We start from the raw sequence: 19,264 nt of genomic DNA, 5'->3' as shown, positions 1-19,264 counted from the left end.
TACTGCTCATATGTACTCACATCCGACTAGCTCGACTTACCTCACCTGTTCAAAAAGTTGCATGCTGTTGACATGAAATGATTGCTTGAGACGATGAGGATTCAAAACAAAAAATGTTTTTACTAAATTGAGATGCATATGACTTACTCCCACTGAAAGTAATTTAAATGATGGTATTACATGGTGCGACTAACTGCCACTGCAATATATGACTAGACAAACTCGGTTGTTCGTACCATGTAACCAAACTATTAGCTTCCATACTTTCAGATTGTTTTGGTATCACAGATTCTATCTGGTTTGTTTTCATATATTGACATTTAAGTTGTCAATTTAAAGGAACATGGAGTAGTTCCATATGTAAACTGAAGAATATTGATAAATAAGTATATTAATAGGTATTAATTAAAAATCAAAAGGATTCATGAAATGTGGGATTCTACAATGTTTTTAAGTACTCTAACACCGAAATTCTACGTTGCTCTTACTGGTACTTCGTCTCTTATCTCCGGGCTCATTTTGATATTCGAATGGTGGTATTTTCGAAAATATGGTACTTCATTTATTGAACAAATATCTATAAACCATATTAGCCCCTGGATTAGTGGTGATTACGGTAATTTAAAATAAAAATTGTTAATCTGATAACCGTAGCACAATATTGTATCTAAACTGGTTAACCAATAAGAATTTTACATACCTGACTATAAATTTAAAAAATTAGATAATTTGTATTATATACAGAGTAAAACAGCAATCTATCAGAAAACGATAGAATTAATAACTTAGTTATGGACATATATGTAAAAATTGAGTAACCTATTATTATAGCCCACAATAATTATGGTTTCTAAGAAGTTTTTGCTAATGTAACATAGTTTTCCTCAAACTGAAAAATTATCAATAATTATTTGTTGTTAGATAATAGTAATCCTAATAATGGGACATCCACAAATGTTCAACCACAAGTACCAGAATGTAAAGTATGGAGAAATCCGTTGAATCTCTACAGAGGAGCTGAATATCAGAGATTTTATTGGGCAACAAATAAAGAACCGTTAACATATTATGATATGAATTTATCTGCTCAAGACCACCAAACGTTTTTTACATGTGAAGCAGATGCAGGTATGTATCTAAATGTACTAAATCTGCAAATAAAGAAAAAGCCAAATTATGCTTTCTTTTAATGAGTAATGTGGATTTAAGGTGATGTTTAAGTTACAATATTGAATTATTATATAGGTTGTCCAATGGGTAGTAGCATACTGTGGGGCTAAAAATGCTTAAATTCAAATTACATAGTAAGTGTCTTAAATATTGTAAATTAGAAGTGGGTTTAGTTCAGTGATTTGTATATATAGAACATTGAGAATTATGCTCTGTGGACAGTGGTAGATTTGCCAGCAGGCTGTAGCCTAAGGTGGCATATTTTAAGGGATGGCAAAGTTCATTTTTTTCCATTTCAATTGTCTACACAGAGAAGACAAGTTTTGATTAACATTGCTTATCTTTATGTGTAACTCCTTAAATTTTTTATAGCTGTACATAAGATTTTATAAAATATTTAAAGAAAAGGCTATGGAATTAAATGTATAGCAAGAAAATACTAGAGAAATGGAAAAAATACAAACAGAAAAATATTTGAAGAAACACCTGATGAAGATATTGGAATGGCTGTAAGCAAGTGTGGTTTCTTACTTTCAAGAAAAATTTTAAGGAAACACCAATGCTTCAGTACAATTTGAGTGAAGTTACTAAATTAAGCTGGTATTCTGATCTAGAGGCCTAAATTTTAGGCATATTTGAAGCTAAAAATAAAAGGAAAATATTTTCATTATCCATTTTTTTATATAATATTTATTGACTTTTTAAGAATATAAAAAAAAATTAGAATTTCAATAAATTATAGGCCAGTAAAGTAGGGGCTACAAAAAAACAGTGCACTCTGGTTAATATGATTCCAGCCCTTGTAGTGATCTGAAATAAAAAAAATTTCAAATGTCTAGAACAGATTACCCCATTAAGGGAAGACAACTAACCAGTCACATATAGAAAGTTGTGATCACAGTTTTACTTTTTTTTCTTTCTTTTTTTTTATTTCAATTCTTGTCCCCCCCAAAGAGAAGCTGAAATTCTACAATGTTTTTAAGTACTCTAACACCGAAATTCTACGTTGCTCTTACTGGTACTTCGTCTCTTATCTCCGGGCTCATTTTGATATTCGAATGGTGGTATTTTCGAAAATATGGTACTTCATTTATTGAACAAATATCTATAAACCATATTAGCCCCTGGATTAGTGGTGATTACGGTAATTTAAAATAAAAATTGTTAATCTGATAACCTGATAGCACAATATTGTATCTAAACTGGTTAACCAATAAGAATTTTACATACCTGTAAAAAGTGCACTCTGGTTAATATGATTCCAGCCCTTGTAGTGATCTGAAATAAAAAAATTTCAAATGTCTAGAACAGATTACCCCATTAAGGGAAGACAACTAACCAGTCAAATATAGAAAGTTGTGATCACAGTTTTACTTTTTTTTCTTTCTTTTTTTTATTTCAATTCTTGTCCCCCCCAAAGAGAAGCTGAAATCGCGCGTTGCTGCGAGTGATTACTCCAGAGTTAACACATTTCTCCTTGTAATAAATCGTGTTATCCAAAATGGCACAAAGCCTATAACGGATTTAGCCAGAAATTTACATTTTTTACAAAATTGAGTATGTTGTTACAATCGGTTCTAACAGAATTGCTAGTTTCCTGGAACAAATGTACTCTAATGATGTAAAAACAAATTTTTTTCAGGAATGCCTACACTTTCAAAGCTACTTTTTATCTGAAATAATTTTATAATGCTCTGTATAACATGACAACCCTTATATCAAAGGCTTCCAAAAATATGAGTCATACAAACTGTATAGTTCAAAATAATTTCAAAATATGGGACATTAAATTAACATCTATTATTTTTGTCAACGGTTTTGTCGTAAGATTGGTACAACCTGTATGATTTAACAAATAAATCGTAGTTCAAATCAATATGGTTAGGGACAATTTTACAACCAAACTGGAGATTAAGTGGAACTAAACTAATTATACACATTTTTCTGCCAGTTGTCACAAATATAACCAAAATTTTTTGGATATTTACTTTAAAGTTGAATTGTTAAAGAAAGTTTTATAAAGAAAAATGAACAAAGAACAATTTGAAATTAATCTGATAATGAAGTAGTGCTTTTAGTTAACCTCTTGGAAAAATACAAAGAATTATTTTATGATAGAATCAAAACAAATTTGAAAAATAAAAAAGACAATTTAAATATTTAAATCTTCACTATTGTGCAGAATCCAAGCCAAATAACCTTAAATATCATTTTATACATATCATTGTAACCTTGTGACGTCCTATAAGGAATCAACCAGATCTAAACCACCCATATGCAATTTATCTGATAATGAAGTAGTACTTTTACTTAACCTTGTGGAAAAAATACAAAGAATTATTTTCAATACAAGCACAACAAATTTTCAAAAATAAGTGGCACAATTTAGATATTTGCTCTAGGACGAATAACTTTTTGTTTTCTCAACGCAGTCGACAATATTGATAATTTCTTCATTATCATCATCGTCGAGTTCATCAGATATAAAATATAAATCTTGAATCATTTTATCAAAATCCTTTAGAATATTGAAAAACTCTGAACAATTTGAAAAAGTTAGGTTCGGATCGAAGTTTGTCAGTAAACGCCATCTATAAAATGGTATCTGTAGCTCAAACCGACGATTGAGATTTAAACTTCACTTATAATCGAACTAAAAATTTAAAAATAAATAATTAATGCCACTGTTCTAAAATCGAGAAATGCTTTTAACGATATTCTTTTTTACCCTTCGAATGAAATTTCCATCATAATATTGTCCAAAAATTATATAAAAGAACAAGTTCAATTTAAGTTGATCATATCTGGATACATTTTTAATGAAGTTGAGGAAACTATAATGGTAGATGAAGATCCTCCTTTTGTTCCTGAGGAGGTAAATGATCAGCAATCTAATTATTTACTCAGTTATCCCATCGACAAAAAAATTGATATGAAAAAAAGGAACATGGTACATGTTATAGACAAAACTACTTTTTTTTGGGTAATGCCGGATATTGTTGTAATAAATGCGTGGGTAATTTATAGAAAAAGCATCATAAGAAAAACGAGCCAAATCAGAAATTAATTATCCTTTGTTTTTTGTAATAAACGAATCAGTAAAGAGACAAAACGAGGTCGTCCAAGCATCGGCACCCTTGAGAATAAATCAAAAAGATTCTCTACCTCCGAAAGATATAAAGATAGATGGTGCTGAACATTGGCCAACAGTGTGTGGGTGCAAATATCCTAAATTCTACAAGAATTTCTTGTAGAAAATGTGGAGGCAATTTATGTCTAAATACTAGTAATACTTGTTTTGTTAATTATAATAAAAAATATCCAATGATATCTTTTATTTTTATTTAGTACTAATCTAACTTTGAATGATGGAAATGTCGATCATTTTGTTTTTTGCTAATATTTTTTAAACCATTATTCCTTTAATTTTGAACATCAATTATGTCACCTCGATTTATTTCACCAATAAATAAATTATGCAAAGTAGGATTAAATCTAATTCTGCATTTAAGAATGAAACTAGTAAAAAATTATAATGATTGGACATCCTAATCATTTCATTTTTATATTTCAAGTTATTTTAGTTGTATTTATGTTATAATAAAATTTTTTAGGCAAATCAGAATATGAAATAATGCAAACGGCTTGGAGAGAGCGAAATCCTACAGTTCGCTTAAAAGCTGCCCACAATGCACTCGAGAAGAATCCTGAATGTGCTCCAGCTTATATTTTATTAGCCGAAGAAGAAGCTACGACTATTACTGAAGCAGAAAAAATATTAAGGCAAGCAATGAAAGTTGCCGAAAGTAATTATAGAAAATCTCAAGCACTACAAGTAAGTAAATTATAATCCCCTTGATTTTTTTAGAAAATATTTTGTTTTTTCGAGAATAATGTACTTGTATTTAAGGTAATCAAAAATTGAAACGATTTACTTAATTTATTTTAGAAAATCATTGAAAGCGAATGGTGCATAACCGTAGCGTCACCCATACATAAGCGATTAAACATAAGATCAGTACTAGATCAACCCCTAAATGAATAATTTTTATTTATCATATAATGTTCTTTAATTTTTTTTTCAATTTGACTTTCATATTCTTCTTTTCCCTCTTTTTCTCTACATTTTATTTGCTTTCTTCATTTTGTGTGCATACTCCTGTTTTAATTCGTCTTTTGAGTCTTTCAAAATTTTCTCTTTTGCTTGGTTTCTTCGTTCTAATTTCAGTCTTCATCAAACCATAATTCTTGTAGTTTTTATACTTTTTGTATCATGGTTTTTGGAGTTATATTCTTTTTCCATTCACCTATACGGTTCATAATTTAAACATTCATAATACTGGTTATATTTATATATATATATATATATATATATATATATATATATATATATATTTATTTTTGCAGCATCAAGGTACCTTAATGGAAGCTCAACATAGACGAGACACAAATGTTTTAATTTACATAAAACGTCGTTTAGCAATGTGTGCCAGAAAATTAGGTAAACTCAAAGAGGCCATCAAAATGTTCCGAGATTTAACGAAAGAAGTACCTCCGATAATGAATGTTCTTAATATTCACGAAAATTTGATAGAGGCTCTGTTAGAAATTCAAGCATACGCGGACGTCCAAGCAGTATTAGCAAGATATGACGACATATCATTACCGAAATCCGCAACAATTTGTTATACGGCTGCCCTATTAAAAGCACGAATAGTCGCAGACAAGTTTTCGCCGGATATCGCCAGTAAACGAGGGTTAAATACAGCCGAAATGGCCGCTGTCGAAGCTATACATCGAGCGGTGGAATTCAATCCTCACGTTCCTAAATATTTATTAGAAATGAAACCGTTAATTTTGCCACCGGAACACGTTTTAAAACGTGGTGATTCTGAAGCGTTAGCGTATGCATTTTTCCACTTGTCTCATTGGAAAGCAGTGGAAGGTGCCCTTAACCTTTTGCACTGTACATGGGAAGGGACGTTTAGAATGCTCCCTTACCCATTAGAAAGGGGACATTTATTTTATCCTTATCCTACTTGTACGGAATGTGCAGACAGAGAATTACTCCCAGCGTTTCACGAAGTTTCAGTTTACCCGAAAAAAGAATTACCTTTTTTTATCATTTTTACGGCAGGGTTATGCTCTTTTACAGCTCTTTTAGCTCTTTTGACTCATCAGTATCCAGAATTAATGGGAATTTTCGCCAAATCCGTCGTTAGCTGGATGTCAATGCCAATATATTATTTGTATGAAAAAGTTGAAGCAGTATTACCTAGTAATTTACTCCAGCAGTTGATACGAATTTAAATTTTGAAAATTTCCAATATTTTTGTCGATTTCTTTGTTTGTATATTAGCGCGATAATAAAAATCAATTTAAAAATGACCCAATTTAGCTCTTAAATTTTCTTAACCAAGATTTTTATTCCATTCCCTATAATTTTAAGTAACATTTTATTTCAAAATACATGGTAGCACAGATGTTATAAAAGCAGTCTATATAATAATAATAATAATAATACCACCAAAAAACCTTGGTGGCAACGCTGCCTGGAACGTTCCCTCGTTACCATTAGGAGTGAGCTAGGACGCTTATCGGAGTACAAGAATGTGCACAACAAGCATCAACAACATTTGCGTGAGTATATTGATCTGCTTCAGCAGAAGCTGAAAGCGAAGTCCAAACTTTTATCAAGATACATTAAGTGTACAAAGAAGCTACAAAATAATAAGTTTCATAGCAACCAAAAAGTATTTTACAGGAAGCTTGTAGCTACGCCCAATAAAAACACCAATCAACCTATACCATTGAAACAGACATTGGAAAAGTATTGGTCCTCATTGTGGTCAACTCCTAAAATCCACAAAACAAATGCCGATCGGATAGCAGTCGAAGAGATGCGATTAAATATTTTACACTGACGTAATGCAAAATACTAACAACTGGAAAGCACCAGGAGGTAATAATATCCAAAACTTCTGGTTTAAGAAATTACCGAGCGTACACAGGGAATTAGCGAAGCAATTTTCTCACCTCGTACAGAATCCAGAAGATATTCCAACGTTTTTAGCACTGGGCTCCACTCATTTGCTTCCAAAAAGCTCCCAGACGGATGACCCCACTCAGTACAGACCTATCACATGCCTACCCACTTTATATAAGATACTTACAGCTTGTATCACTAACAGAATAGTGGGTCCTGTTTGGATGGGAGAACTGGGAGGAGAAATAAATAAATTTGAATGAAAATTATATGATCTTTATTACGAATTCGAGCAATTTCAATTGAACACCAACTACCACTATTCAATCTAAAAAAATCACAGCTATTCGTTGGTTACAGCTAAAATTTACTTGCTTCACAATAAACACTCGTAATATCATTGTTTTTGTTAAATTTGAGACATGTTTGGGATAGCCTAAAATGGCATACTTTGATTTATTAGCGATTTTAAAATTCCCGCTCAAATATGTCACTGATAACATGGCGACTACAATCGTTGTGGTCGCGGTGAGAACGTCACTCATGACGTCATGACTAACGTTTACGACGAACGTTGTCAAAAAGTGGATCGAGGTGAGCGTGGAAAGAATTAGCGGAATTTTTAAAAACTCAAAACAGTTTGCAACTATGAAAATTTAGCTCTGAGTTATTATTAGTACTTACGATGCATTCTTGTGACACACCACCATATATTTTACAAGCAGAAGATATTTTGATTGTACTTTAATGTAAATTAATTAAGCACTTCACTAAAAAATGCAATAACTTACAAATTATAACATAACCTCTTAAAGTTTCCGCTTTATTTTTTCTGTTTTGCCATTCTACTTGCGTTCACGATTCTAAGGCTAAGGACTAAGTGAAACTGGAAATATCGTTGTCATGAACATGATGTCGTGAAATGCACCCAAGAACTGCTCGCGAAATGGATCAGTTGTACGTGAGCCATCATTGTACCACATCTACCGAAATATTAGTGAAAAGGAAAAAAACTCCAGCAGTACTCACCAGCTGCTAATTTATGTTGGAGTTGAGAGAAAAAGAAAATGCCAAACAAATGAGAGAAGTAAAGGCGTGTATCGGTTACCAAATTGTTTGCGTTAAAAGGTAACGAAAAGTGGATCCGTTGCTGTGAATGCAGGCAGTGGACACATGTGGATAGTGTGCCGGTTTTTTTCCTAATAAAAAGATTTGCCATGTTTGTAATGAAACCAAATATAAATATACCGATTTTATGCTTCAGGTACGTATAAAATGTTTATATTTTTGAGTGTATTCTTAAGTAATAAAGGTTAATGACATTTTTTTGCAATAGAATTTAAAAATGAACGTTGTTCTAAGTGTGTCAATATAAAAGTATTATTCAGAAAATTTAGTCCAACTACCCAGTAATTGTTTTATTAAAATTTTTATATAGTGTGTTACATTTGAAATAAAAATAATTTTACGAACGAAATTGATTTTTTTTAGGAAGAAACCTCGCGAGTCCTTTATAAGTGCGAGGTTCACTTTTTTAAGCCCAGCTATACAGTAACTGTTTTATTAAAATTTTATTTTATAAAGTATGTTACATTCAAAATACAGTCAGTTTTATGAAGGAAATTGATTTTTTTCTGAATTTCCTCAAGAAACCTCGCGAGGCCTTTATAAGTGCGAGGTTCACTTCATTACGCCTAGCTACCCAATAATCCGGCAGTTTCCCGTTTTCAAGCAGCACTAAATAGAAAAAAATAGTATGCAATTTTAGGCCTATTTCCCATATCTATGAACAAATTTAATATACAATAAGTTGATGATGCTTCCCCGCTTTTAAATATCGTTTTTTTCCTACAGAAATCAGCCAAAATTAGTAATTGCTCACATATTCAAGTTATTAGTCACATACGTTTTTGTAGTAACTATAGGTGGGTGAATTTCTATATCCCTAAATTCGTGTACAAAAGTGGCAATATGCAACACTGTTGCTGTTACGAGGACGTATTCTGATACCGCACTAATTATATGATAAAAGTATCCTCCGTCTTCGGGTTTCCATTTAGTTAAATCTTCACCTAAAATAAATATAATCTAAACGATAGAACATATACAAGGGCTGATCTGTTTCCCTCGCCTCTGACCCACTTGCAAGAAAAAATTGACGAATTGTCATTAAGGTTAGGTGGATTTTAAACTAATTTTGAACCTGCTTGAGCGATTGTTGCTGTTATAATGGTGGACCTGCTACTAAGTGGGTTATGTAAGAAAGACTAGGAATTTTTTGCAGCACTACTCCGTTCAAAGATAATTCAATTGCTGAAATGGACCAGAAAGAAAAACATTGAGAAGAATAATTCTAAAACATCGAGTGAAGATAAAGATAAAAAAAACAAAGTACTGAAAAACTAAGAGAAAACGAAAAAAGAAAAGTGATGAAATCATCATCCTGCTTGTGAAGAGGAGTAGCTACATAGATCTGCCAATAGAAGAAGTTCCTAATGGAGGCAAATCTAAGCACCATATTCGTATTTTAAAGTAGCTTATTATTACTCAAAATATAGCCAAGTGATTTGATCCAATTGATCCTGTACAGTGTTCAATACTACTTGCGATTAAAAAAGAAGTTATGTAGCGTGGTCCATGATTGTTTGGCCTCATATAGTAAATAGAGTGCGTTTGCAAAAATCTTTAAGCACGCATCAGTGACAAGTCTCAATAAACTTCACGCAAAGTTTCAACTTGCTGCTTCGATTCACTTCATTATAGTAGAACTTGAACGACCACTCAGATAAGTTGTTTTGAGAAATGTTTCAAATTGATTTTCGCGCTGCAAATGAACACAAATCAAAAACAAAATGGAGCCTGTTTACGGCGACTTGTGTACATAATATTCAAAAATTAAAAAGTTGTTTCGAAAAGGACGAGAATCATTAGAAATTATTCCAGCGCCTAAAAACAAAAGAAATTGCAGCATATTTTCAAAATAAGTGTTCTAAGGATCCTATACGAGCATGCAATTGTGACGAAATTTAATGCAAAGTGGGTGCCTCGAATCCTCAGTTCAAAAGTGGCGTCGAGTAAAATGTTGTGAGCGATTTTTAGAGCTTTGCGCTAGCACCAAAATTTGTAATCCGATCAGTTGTAACGGGTGATGATCCGATATCCAATAGAGACTCCATAGAGTGGCAACGGAAAGGCGAGGCCGTGCCAAAAAAAAGCAAAAATCACTAAAAAAATAATGGTTACAATATTTTGAGACTTTGAGAAATCGAATACAACCTTGAACGCGGTGTATTACTCTGACGTACCAAGGCAGTTGTATTAAAAATTATCGAAATAAGGAGCGGAAAAATCAGCTGAGGTCCAATTCACACAGCTTCGCTTTTCAAGGCCACTGTACACGAATGTGGCTTTACAGAGATTGAACACTCACCACATAATCCTGATCTGGTCCCGTACGACTATTTTTTGTAAAAGATTCAACAGCGACGATGAAATTAAACAAGCGGTTGACGCCAAAGATGCAGCATAGAAACTTTAATCAGACGTTTTGAAAAGTGCATGGAAATAAAATATATTAAAACATAATCACAGTATATTTGTTATTAATGACCTTTTTATGTTATACTAAGAACTCATGGACTGCGCCGCATATTTGTCGCCTTAGTTTCCATCAATTTGAAAAATAGTTTCATCGTTCTCTTACCTCTGAAGTTAATCATCGATATGTAACCACAAATACTTGTACTCATGAAGGACGCCGCCGTCAGTATTGTTAAAAATAATCGGAATAAATTTAGTATCTTATGACCTATTAAAGGAAACATCTTGAAAGATAATATCACCTGAAATGAAATATTGATATCATATGACATCTTTTCTTAAAACTAGAAATCTTCGTATTTCTAGTATAGAGTTAATATTAAAGATAGACAGAGCGGTCTGTAAGTTAAATTGTACTATTGGAGGAGAGAGAAAGAACATCGATATACCCGAAGACATCCGCTTATTGGTTCCGGTTCTAACGGAAATCGACTGTAACTTTGTTATTTTAAATAGAACACCCTGTATATTAATACATTTTTGAAATTTACGTGAAATTTTAGTATACTTTTGTCTAAAACTTTTTCCGAACAATGCATACTTTTTGAGTTATTAATTTTTTTGTAAAAAATTTGACCGTTGCAGATCCTTATAAATTATTTTTTTACGAGGTTACCTTTGCAGATATAAAAATTATTTCTGTTCGGTTACTTTTTGCAAGGTCAGATATATTTGAATCTATTTTTAAATTTTTTTCATTTTATACAGGGGGTGTATAAAAAGTGTTCAAAGTTTAACTTCATAAATATCAAATTTCTTTATTTTTTTAAATAGAACCACCCGGTTTTTTCTATTTTAATGATTTCAGGGGTAAAAAATATGGACAATTCATGTATACTTTCCTATACCTACCTATGTATCATCGTCAATCAAATTGAAAACAAGAATAAAAAATTCAATTCAATCAAAATAATAAAATGGTAAACGAAACCAACTTGATTCTCAAGATATTTGAATTTCAATTCAAATCATCCTATATTACAAAAAAAAATCAGTGAGTTTTGTTGATAGATCTATCCAATTATTAAATCCTGAATTTAGATGCTTAGATGCTATTGAAAGAAAATAATTATCCGAAAAAAATGATAAATAACATAATCAAGAAAAGGATAAACAGATACTACAATCAATTAAAAAACAAAACAGAAATGAAACATCCATATGTACCACCCAATGTACAAGCACAACAGTTATCAAATTATTTTAATAAATATGATATTAGTATGATACGTTATCCAAATATTTCACTAAATTAACATCTAAAACACCAAAAAACAAAAGAATTAATATTTTATATCAATTGCCTTGTAACTAATTGATACGCTGCCTGCATAGGACAGACCTCATAATATTTAGAAAATAGACTAAAAGGTCATCAATGCGATAAAAAAATTAAACTGCATTAACGAACTATGAAATATCGAAAACACATAAATTCAATTATAAAGATTTAAAAATTCTTGGAACGGAATCTAATACACGAAAAAGAGATTTTTTAAAAATGGTTCATTGATAAGAATGAAAAAGCTATAAATGATAAAAAAAACTTCAAGATAATTTCAATAAAATTTATAATTCAATTTTGTAAATTCTAATAAAACTACAAACAATCTGATTGATTTGAATTTTTCTAATTAAAACAAATTTTTATTTTGATTTTATTCTTATTTCGATGTTCATGATGTAGGTGATCTATTGATTAATATAAATACGCAATTTGTCAATGTCAATTTCAATATTATATTTTAATAAAGACTTAAAATTAGTCGAAACGTGAATTATTTATTAATTTTTTAAAAATTATTAAAAACAAACTAATTTTAAAACAGAAGAAACCTAAAATCAAGAATATTCAAATATCAAAAGGTCCGAGAAATAAGAAATTGAAGAAATAAATTCTTAATTAGATATGTGGTCGTAGATATCAAACTGCCCTCGTATTTACAATACTGTATCAATATAGTTCACTTTTTCTAGGATTTGAATGAAACTTTACAATGATTACAACTTACCTGAGACATTTGATATAAAAGTCCAAACCCAAAACATAAACTAGCTCCCATTAAATGAACTATAAATATTTCAGTCACTTGAAAATTTGCTACAATCAAAGTACCAAAAACACTTAATGTTGCTATATACAAACTAAATTTATTCAATTTTTTCATGGGTCCCGATATGTCATTTTTTTCTTGTATCTCTGCTATATGCATATATCTGACATACGAAATAATCCACCCTACAAATGAGATTAGATTAAATGAGATATATGGTGGAAACGTAAACCCTTGAGAGTTTACCGAATCAAAATGAACTTATTTTAATTAAATAGTGGCCCATCATTTTTGGCTAATTTTTGCCAGGAAATCAGCGGAGTGTGTTTATCAAGATATTTTTAACAACATATAACATTCAAAAAAATAATAAATATCATAATTACAACGATTTTAAATAAATATGCTACCAGGGGACTGATGGCATACGTGTGGGATTGAAATAAAACCAAATATATATATATATATATATACATATATATATATATATATATATATATATATATATATATATATATATATATAATATATATATACCTAACCTAACTTAACCTAACCTAACCTAACCTAATCTAACCTAACCAAATAAAGTAGAAGAGAATTGCTTATTTCTTGAGACTTGGCGCAACTAAGTTATCAGAAACAGTACAGTACGACCTTCTGAAGTTTTTGAAATGTACTACTACCGTGTGTAGGGAAAGCTGCTTTCTAGATCCACCAAAATGGATTTCTTCACTATACTTTGTGCTGTAATTCTCACTAAAATCCATCAGAATTACAGCATCTTTTTCAGTAAGTGACTCTTTCAATGATTTCTTTTGTGGTTCAAAACTTTAAGTGAATCATTCTCTAGTTTTTGTATAACTTCACCTATCGAAATATGATTTCCAACCTTTCTTTGTTTTATAATAGTCCTGTCTTTTCTCGTTTTAGGGTCTGTTACAATTTCTTGCGGTGAATTCCATTGTTTACATTCTATCTTCCGTAAATCATCAATGTCATCAATAAATTGAATGTTTTTTTTAAGCAAACATAGCAGCTTATCTCCAGACATCTTGCTTTGTATCCACCACAACATAAGTGGACTAACAGTTGGTATCTTGGGAACTTTCTGCATTGTATAAAGCGCTGATAATCAATTGTTTATACAAGCATGTATCTCTGTCAACTCAACTATCCAAAATTCTTCAATGTGTCTTATCTATGTCTTTTCTGTCTTCTGATTTTATTCTTCCAAAAACTTCATTACTTTGTCCTTTAAGCGTCATGTTTATTTAGAAATATTTTTCTGCTGATTTGAGTTCCAAATTTTTCTAGAAGTCATTATTCTGTTTTTATATCTCCACACTTGGATTTAGATCCCTGTGGTTGTGGAGATCTTAGAAGTGCTAACTCTTGAGATAACAGTTGATTCACCATCAGCCATCGATCAAAATTGAAGATGCTGGTGTGATGATTTTTGAGTAGAATTTCTGAAGAAGTTTGCTATGTGATTCATTTTCACTATAGAAAAGGCTGCGATGCATCGAAACAGCCAGGGAAATATTTTTCTGCTGATGCGACTTCCAAATTTTTTATACGTCAGTATTCTGTTTTTATATCTCCAAACTTTCCTTCTTTCCACATCTGATCGTACCAGTAACTTCTTTGCTGCCTTTATTTCTTGACCATTATTAAGATTAGACAAATTTTCTGATATTTGTTGCTCTAAATCATCTCCGCATGGTTCTTTTTTAACTACATCTCGACTAGTAGCGGGATCTTCAGCTAATTGAATCATCTTTCTATTAAGAATTAATTCCTTTGCTTTTTTGTTAGCCTTTCTAATCTTTTCTTATATTTTTTTCTAAATCAGACTGTAATTTTTCAATAGTTAAGTTTTTTGTCTTCATCTTTCTGTTTTTTTGTTTACGAAGTTTCTTGGATCGTTCTCTAGCTATGATGAGTCTCATAGTCAAAGTGGATTTAGATCCCTGTGGTTATGTAGTTGGAGCGTTTGAAACTGTCGATCAAACTTAATGATGCTGATCATATATAATTTTCGGATAGAATTTCTGAGGAATTTTGTTATGTGATTTATTTTCACTATAGAAAAGGCTGCGATGCGTAGAAACAGGCAGAGAAATGTGTCTTATTTCTGGCGGCGAGGATACTAAACGTAATTAGTTGATAAAATAGTTTGGAATTATTCTAAAAAGGGTGATTATACTAAAAACTTGATGTTTGTCTGCCACATGAGTATAGAAATCTATGATGTTTTGGTTAAAATGCAATAAAATCATTTATTAAGAGGTTAATAACGTGTTGTGGAAGTCGTATGAAATTAAGAAACTTGATCTAAGGATGAATATTATACTGTAAATACAATTACATTTTTTGAATGAGAAAATTTCGTTTTGAAAACAACTTAACAATGATGAAGATGTCGATAATATGCTTTTGAAATTATAAAACTACCAGAATAATAGCAAAAGGATAAGGAATATAAAACCACGTATATGTATTTTCTTTTTGAGTAAATGAGAATTTTATTGAAAAATTAATAACGTCTAGATCAAGTTATTTTGAATGTCGTATTATAACGGAAAAATGCCGCTTCAACAAAACACTTTAAATTACCCAATTCTGATGCCTACAACGGTCATTGTTTAACTAAACTTCTTGCCAATACAAGTGACAATTTACTCACACATTACAGCTCCTATAGAAACCATAATTCCAAATATGCAGCTTTCCGGAGCCCATGTACCAGTATCACTTATATAAGGTAGAATAGGTCTTACATGTTCTGTTAAGACTGAAACGGAGTATCTACAACAAAATAAAAAGTTTTTACATATTGTTTTTGCCATCAATATAATCTCCTTCAATCCTACAATCATTTCAACGATTTTTTAACTTCTCGTTGCCTCAACCTGATCAAAATACCTTCAGTTTTATCTATTGTAGTAGTCACTGGGGGACAGATCTGGACTATATGGTGGATGAGGAAGCAATTGGAAGTGTAATTGTTTCAATTTAACCATCGTTGGCATCGACTTGTGAATCGGTACATTGTCTTGGTGACACAGTGTTATTTTTTCCGACATATGAAGCCTTGATTTTTGCGTTCAAATGATCCAACAACTCGCTACTGATTGTCTCTCCCTTTTGAACATAGCCGATGGACAATATTCCATGCGCATCCCAAGATACTGGAGCCATAACCTTCCCGGCTGACTGTTATTCATCGGCTGCAGTCCACTCAGATGATGATTGTTTTGATTTCTGAGTGAAGTAATGGACCTATGTTTCATCAGTTGTCACATATCGACGCAAAAAATCTGATTTTGTAGGTGTAAACATGGCCAAATACTGCTCTGAATCATCAATACGTTGTTGATTTTGATCGAATGTGAGTAAACGCAGCTCATGGTTAAATGTTCATGCATAATTGTAAACATACTGCCTTCTGATATGTTTAGAGTCAGCTACCTCAAACAATTTCGATTTACGATTGGATATAACCAATTTGTGGGCTTTTTTTTTTGAATAATCACCATAATTGGACGACCAGAACGTTCACCATCATCGGTATCTGTACAACCACGTTTAAATTCATCAAACCATTAACAAATGGATTTTTTAGATGGAGCAGAGTCCGTATAACACTTTTGAAGCCAATTAACAGAGGAATTTGTTTTGAAAATAACAGAAGTACTTGAATGAATGACATTTTTTTCTGACTTATCGAAATGTCATGAAATTTTCCACATAGTCTTTTGAAAGTTGGTATTCCATAAACGTCATATGGATTTGACAATGGCAACGCCATCTTTGTGTCAGTCATACGACTTATTAAGTGACGTATTACAATGCAGTTTTCATTACTACTAAATACTAAATCGAAATTCAAGTCTCCCCTAATTGGATACGGAAAATTCTTAGCAATATTCAGTTCCTATTCCATCTAATAACAATAAAAACGTTATATTAAATCAAACGATTTGGTAGTTACTCAAAAAATAGTCTTATAAAAACAAGATAGGGAATTGCAACTACCACAATCTTATTAAGATCATATGCTGTTAAAATTTATAATAAAAATATTGATAATTACGTATCAGTTTAGCCAAACATTTTTTCCCAAATAGGTCGCGTATAGAATTTTCTTATAGCAACGTTAATAAAATGAAAATGGGTATGTAGGGAAGGCTCTCAAGTTCAAATAGTCGTCAAGAAGTATCTCTCAATATTTCTGATCATATTGTGAGCGAACTCCATTTCATAATTCAGCTCTGATCGGATATTGGACTATAAGAGAGATAGAGATATTCGTTGGTTTAACTTTGGTAGGATAAGGAATGTGGTTTGTTTGAGTAGGCCCTGATATAGGAATAGCTCCTCTGCAGGGCTGGAGTTGTGGTGGTTTCGTTGAGATTTTGGCCGAATGAAAACGTTTTTTGGAGTTTTGTGTTTTTTTGTTTATTTTAACGTATTGGACTTGACGAATAACAATGCAGGTCTTTGATTGGGTGGTGGAAGTGCTCTTTCATTTTTTGAGGTACGTTAATCGATAGAATTCTCGGAATTGGTCGCGAAAAATCAACATAGGATACCCAAAAAGCTGCTCTTCGGTGATTATAGGATCATAGGTACCACCATAAATATAAAAACTTCGCTTGTATTAAAAATTCAAACGAATGCTTGCCTACATTCAAACGTAATTCAAATTCATAGAATATGGAGTTTCTTCGTCTTTATCTAGTTATATTTTCAGTTAATTGAATTATAAACTACACTCAAATGAAATATTTCAGGAAGGAAATGTTGGGTTATGTACACCTAGAGGCAGATAAAATGTTGCTGTAAAATTTTACTGGCAGAGGGCTTGAATTTTGTTTTGTAAAGCGAACAGAAATTGAAATATTGAACAGAGTGTATGTACTTATAAGTATTAGTTGAATGTCATCGAATAATTTCATTGCTTGTATAATTTAATATTAAGTTGGTACTTACGTAATTATAACAGTGATTGGTAGCCAGAGTCCAAACAAGATAGGACATATGTATATCTTATTGAAAGCCATTTCAAAATGAAGCTTTAACACTTAACACAAAATTGAAATTATCTTCTTCCAAATTACATATTAATACCTAAATGACTATTTGATAGTTTCTTAATCTTCTTTAAATTTAATTAACTTATAACGTTAACCTTGCGGATTTCCTGCCATGCGAGATTATATACAAAATGTTAAAAAAAAGTCTGAATTTACGTTTAGGAACGTTTATTTAGTTCTGGAGTATTTGTGTACATTGTGTTACTATGGTATTGCACATAAAAATACGTGATAAGATAAAAAATAATGGTTACAGTAATTGATATATTTTTTCAATTAACAATAACAATTTTTTGAGGAAAATATTGCATTTATCTTTCACGTAGTATTGAGAATATAACCAGGAAAATATTCTCATTAATTCCTTGGATTTCCACAAATAGAAGGAATTTCATGTTAACTAATTTATTTTAAAGAAACTTGTTGATGGAAACTGAATTCGTTTAAAGTATTCGTTCAAGCTTAAAATTGACCGAAACCTCGCAAGACCTTCATCGATCTTCTTGAAAATTTGGAATTAAGTTCATCTTACCCTCCTCTTCAAACCTGACTCAGTCGTAAAGTATTCTTTTTATTTTTATGGGGTGAAAATCACCCCTGACTCCAATAAATTGAAAACTAATGAATTAAAGCGGCAATGGGCTATAGTTATTTTCAAATATAATAAATGTTGATTGTTTTGTATCATGACTTTAATATTTTGATATTTTATGCCCTTAAAAACAACCCCTCATACAAAGATTATTAAAAAATGTAAAAAACATGAAATTTTTTTTATTTTGGATCGTAATAGGAGAATTGTTTTTCTTCGAGTATAAGAAATCTGACCTTCAATATTATTAATAAAGCAACCACCAAAAACCACCCCTCAGAACGTTTATTCTCTTGTGAAACACACTGACGGTTACGCCGTAAACTATACTGGGCCAAAAGTATGTATGTATATGAAGATATATAAAGAAAGGAATTAGCAGGTGTTCATCACGAAATAGCCCCTCTTTAACTCAAATATAAATATATATATTATTTTTTTGCATATATTTATACATGTGGGAATCCAGATATATAAATACAAAGGAGACACAGTATGTATAAAAGAATAAATACTCCAAAAAGATCAAAACTTAGACGTTTCGTGATTTTCCAGCATTATCTCTAGAAAAATGTATTTGGTTTTTTAATAATAACTCGGGTTTCCTTTAAGCATTTTGTATTCATCCGTACATCATTTTGTAGGGAATTTCATAACCTACAAAACCATAAGAGTTGCAGCCCTTCTGGGCCCTTTTCTTCAAAGAATTTTGATGTTAAAGGGTAAAAAAGCATTGGAATCAATACTTTAAACGCTTATA

General features: G+C 31.3%; 2 protein-coding genes across 2 annotated transcripts; one reads left to right on the top strand and one right to left on the bottom strand.

Annotated features, from left to right (window-relative positions):
• Window positions 1–19: 19 nt before the first annotated feature.
• Window positions 20–6,558, top strand: LOC130901557 (protein ST7 homolog). Its single transcript, XM_057813028.1, has 4 exons — window positions 20–616; window positions 922–1,128; window positions 4,785–5,005; window positions 5,578–6,558. Exons 1-4 carry the CDS (start codon window positions 430–432, stop codon window positions 6,478–6,480), a joined length of 1,518 nt encoding a protein of 505 aa, XP_057669011.1. The 5' UTR covers window positions 20–429; the 3' UTR covers window positions 6,481–6,558.
• Window positions 6,559–7,416: 858 nt separating this feature from the next.
• Window positions 7,417–18,115, bottom strand: LOC130900802 (DNA damage-regulated autophagy modulator protein 2-like). The gene is made up of 5 exons (XM_057811680.1): window positions 17,809–18,115; window positions 15,500–15,621; window positions 12,769–12,995; window positions 10,860–10,998; window positions 7,417–9,228 (listed from the first exon to the last, which is right to left on the bottom strand). Exons 1-5 carry the CDS (start codon window positions 17,877–17,879, stop codon window positions 9,035–9,037), a joined length of 753 nt encoding a protein of 250 aa, XP_057667663.1. The 5' UTR covers window positions 17,880–18,115; the 3' UTR covers window positions 7,417–9,034.
• Window positions 18,116–19,264: the final 1,149 nt, after the last annotated feature.

This window comes from Diorhabda carinulata, chromosome X (assembly GCF_026250575.1).
Source record: "Diorhabda carinulata isolate Delta chromosome X, icDioCari1.1, whole genome shotgun sequence".
Lineage (NCBI taxonomy): Eukaryota > Metazoa > Arthropoda > Insecta > Coleoptera > Chrysomelidae > Diorhabda > Diorhabda carinulata.
The sequence above is the reverse complement of the archived record's forward strand: the minus strand, read 5'-3'. Positions and strand labels throughout refer to the sequence as shown.

Coding starts and splice junctions, on each gene's coding strand:
- LOC130901557 (XM_057813028.1), top strand. CDS start 430: ATGTGGGATTCTACAATGTTTTTAAGTACTCTAACACCGAAATTCTAC. Junction 617..921: donor CTGGATTAGTGGTGATTACG/GTAATTTAAAAT, acceptor ATTTGTTGTTAG/ATAATAGTAATCCTAATAAT. Junction 1,129..4,784: donor TACATGTGAAGCAGATGCAG/GTATGTATCTAA, acceptor AAAATTTTTTAG/GCAAATCAGAATATGAAATA.
- LOC130900802 (XM_057811680.1), bottom strand. CDS start 17,879: ATGGCTTTCAATAAGATATACATATGTCCTATCTTGTTTGGACTCTGG. Junction 15,622..17,808: donor CCAATCACTGTTATAATTAC/GTAAGTACCAAC, acceptor ATTTTGTTGTAG/ATACTCCGTTTCAGTCTTAA. Junction 9,229..10,859: donor ATCGATGATTAACTTCAGAG/GTAAGAGAACGA, acceptor TATTTATTTTAG/GTGAAGATTTAACTAAATGG.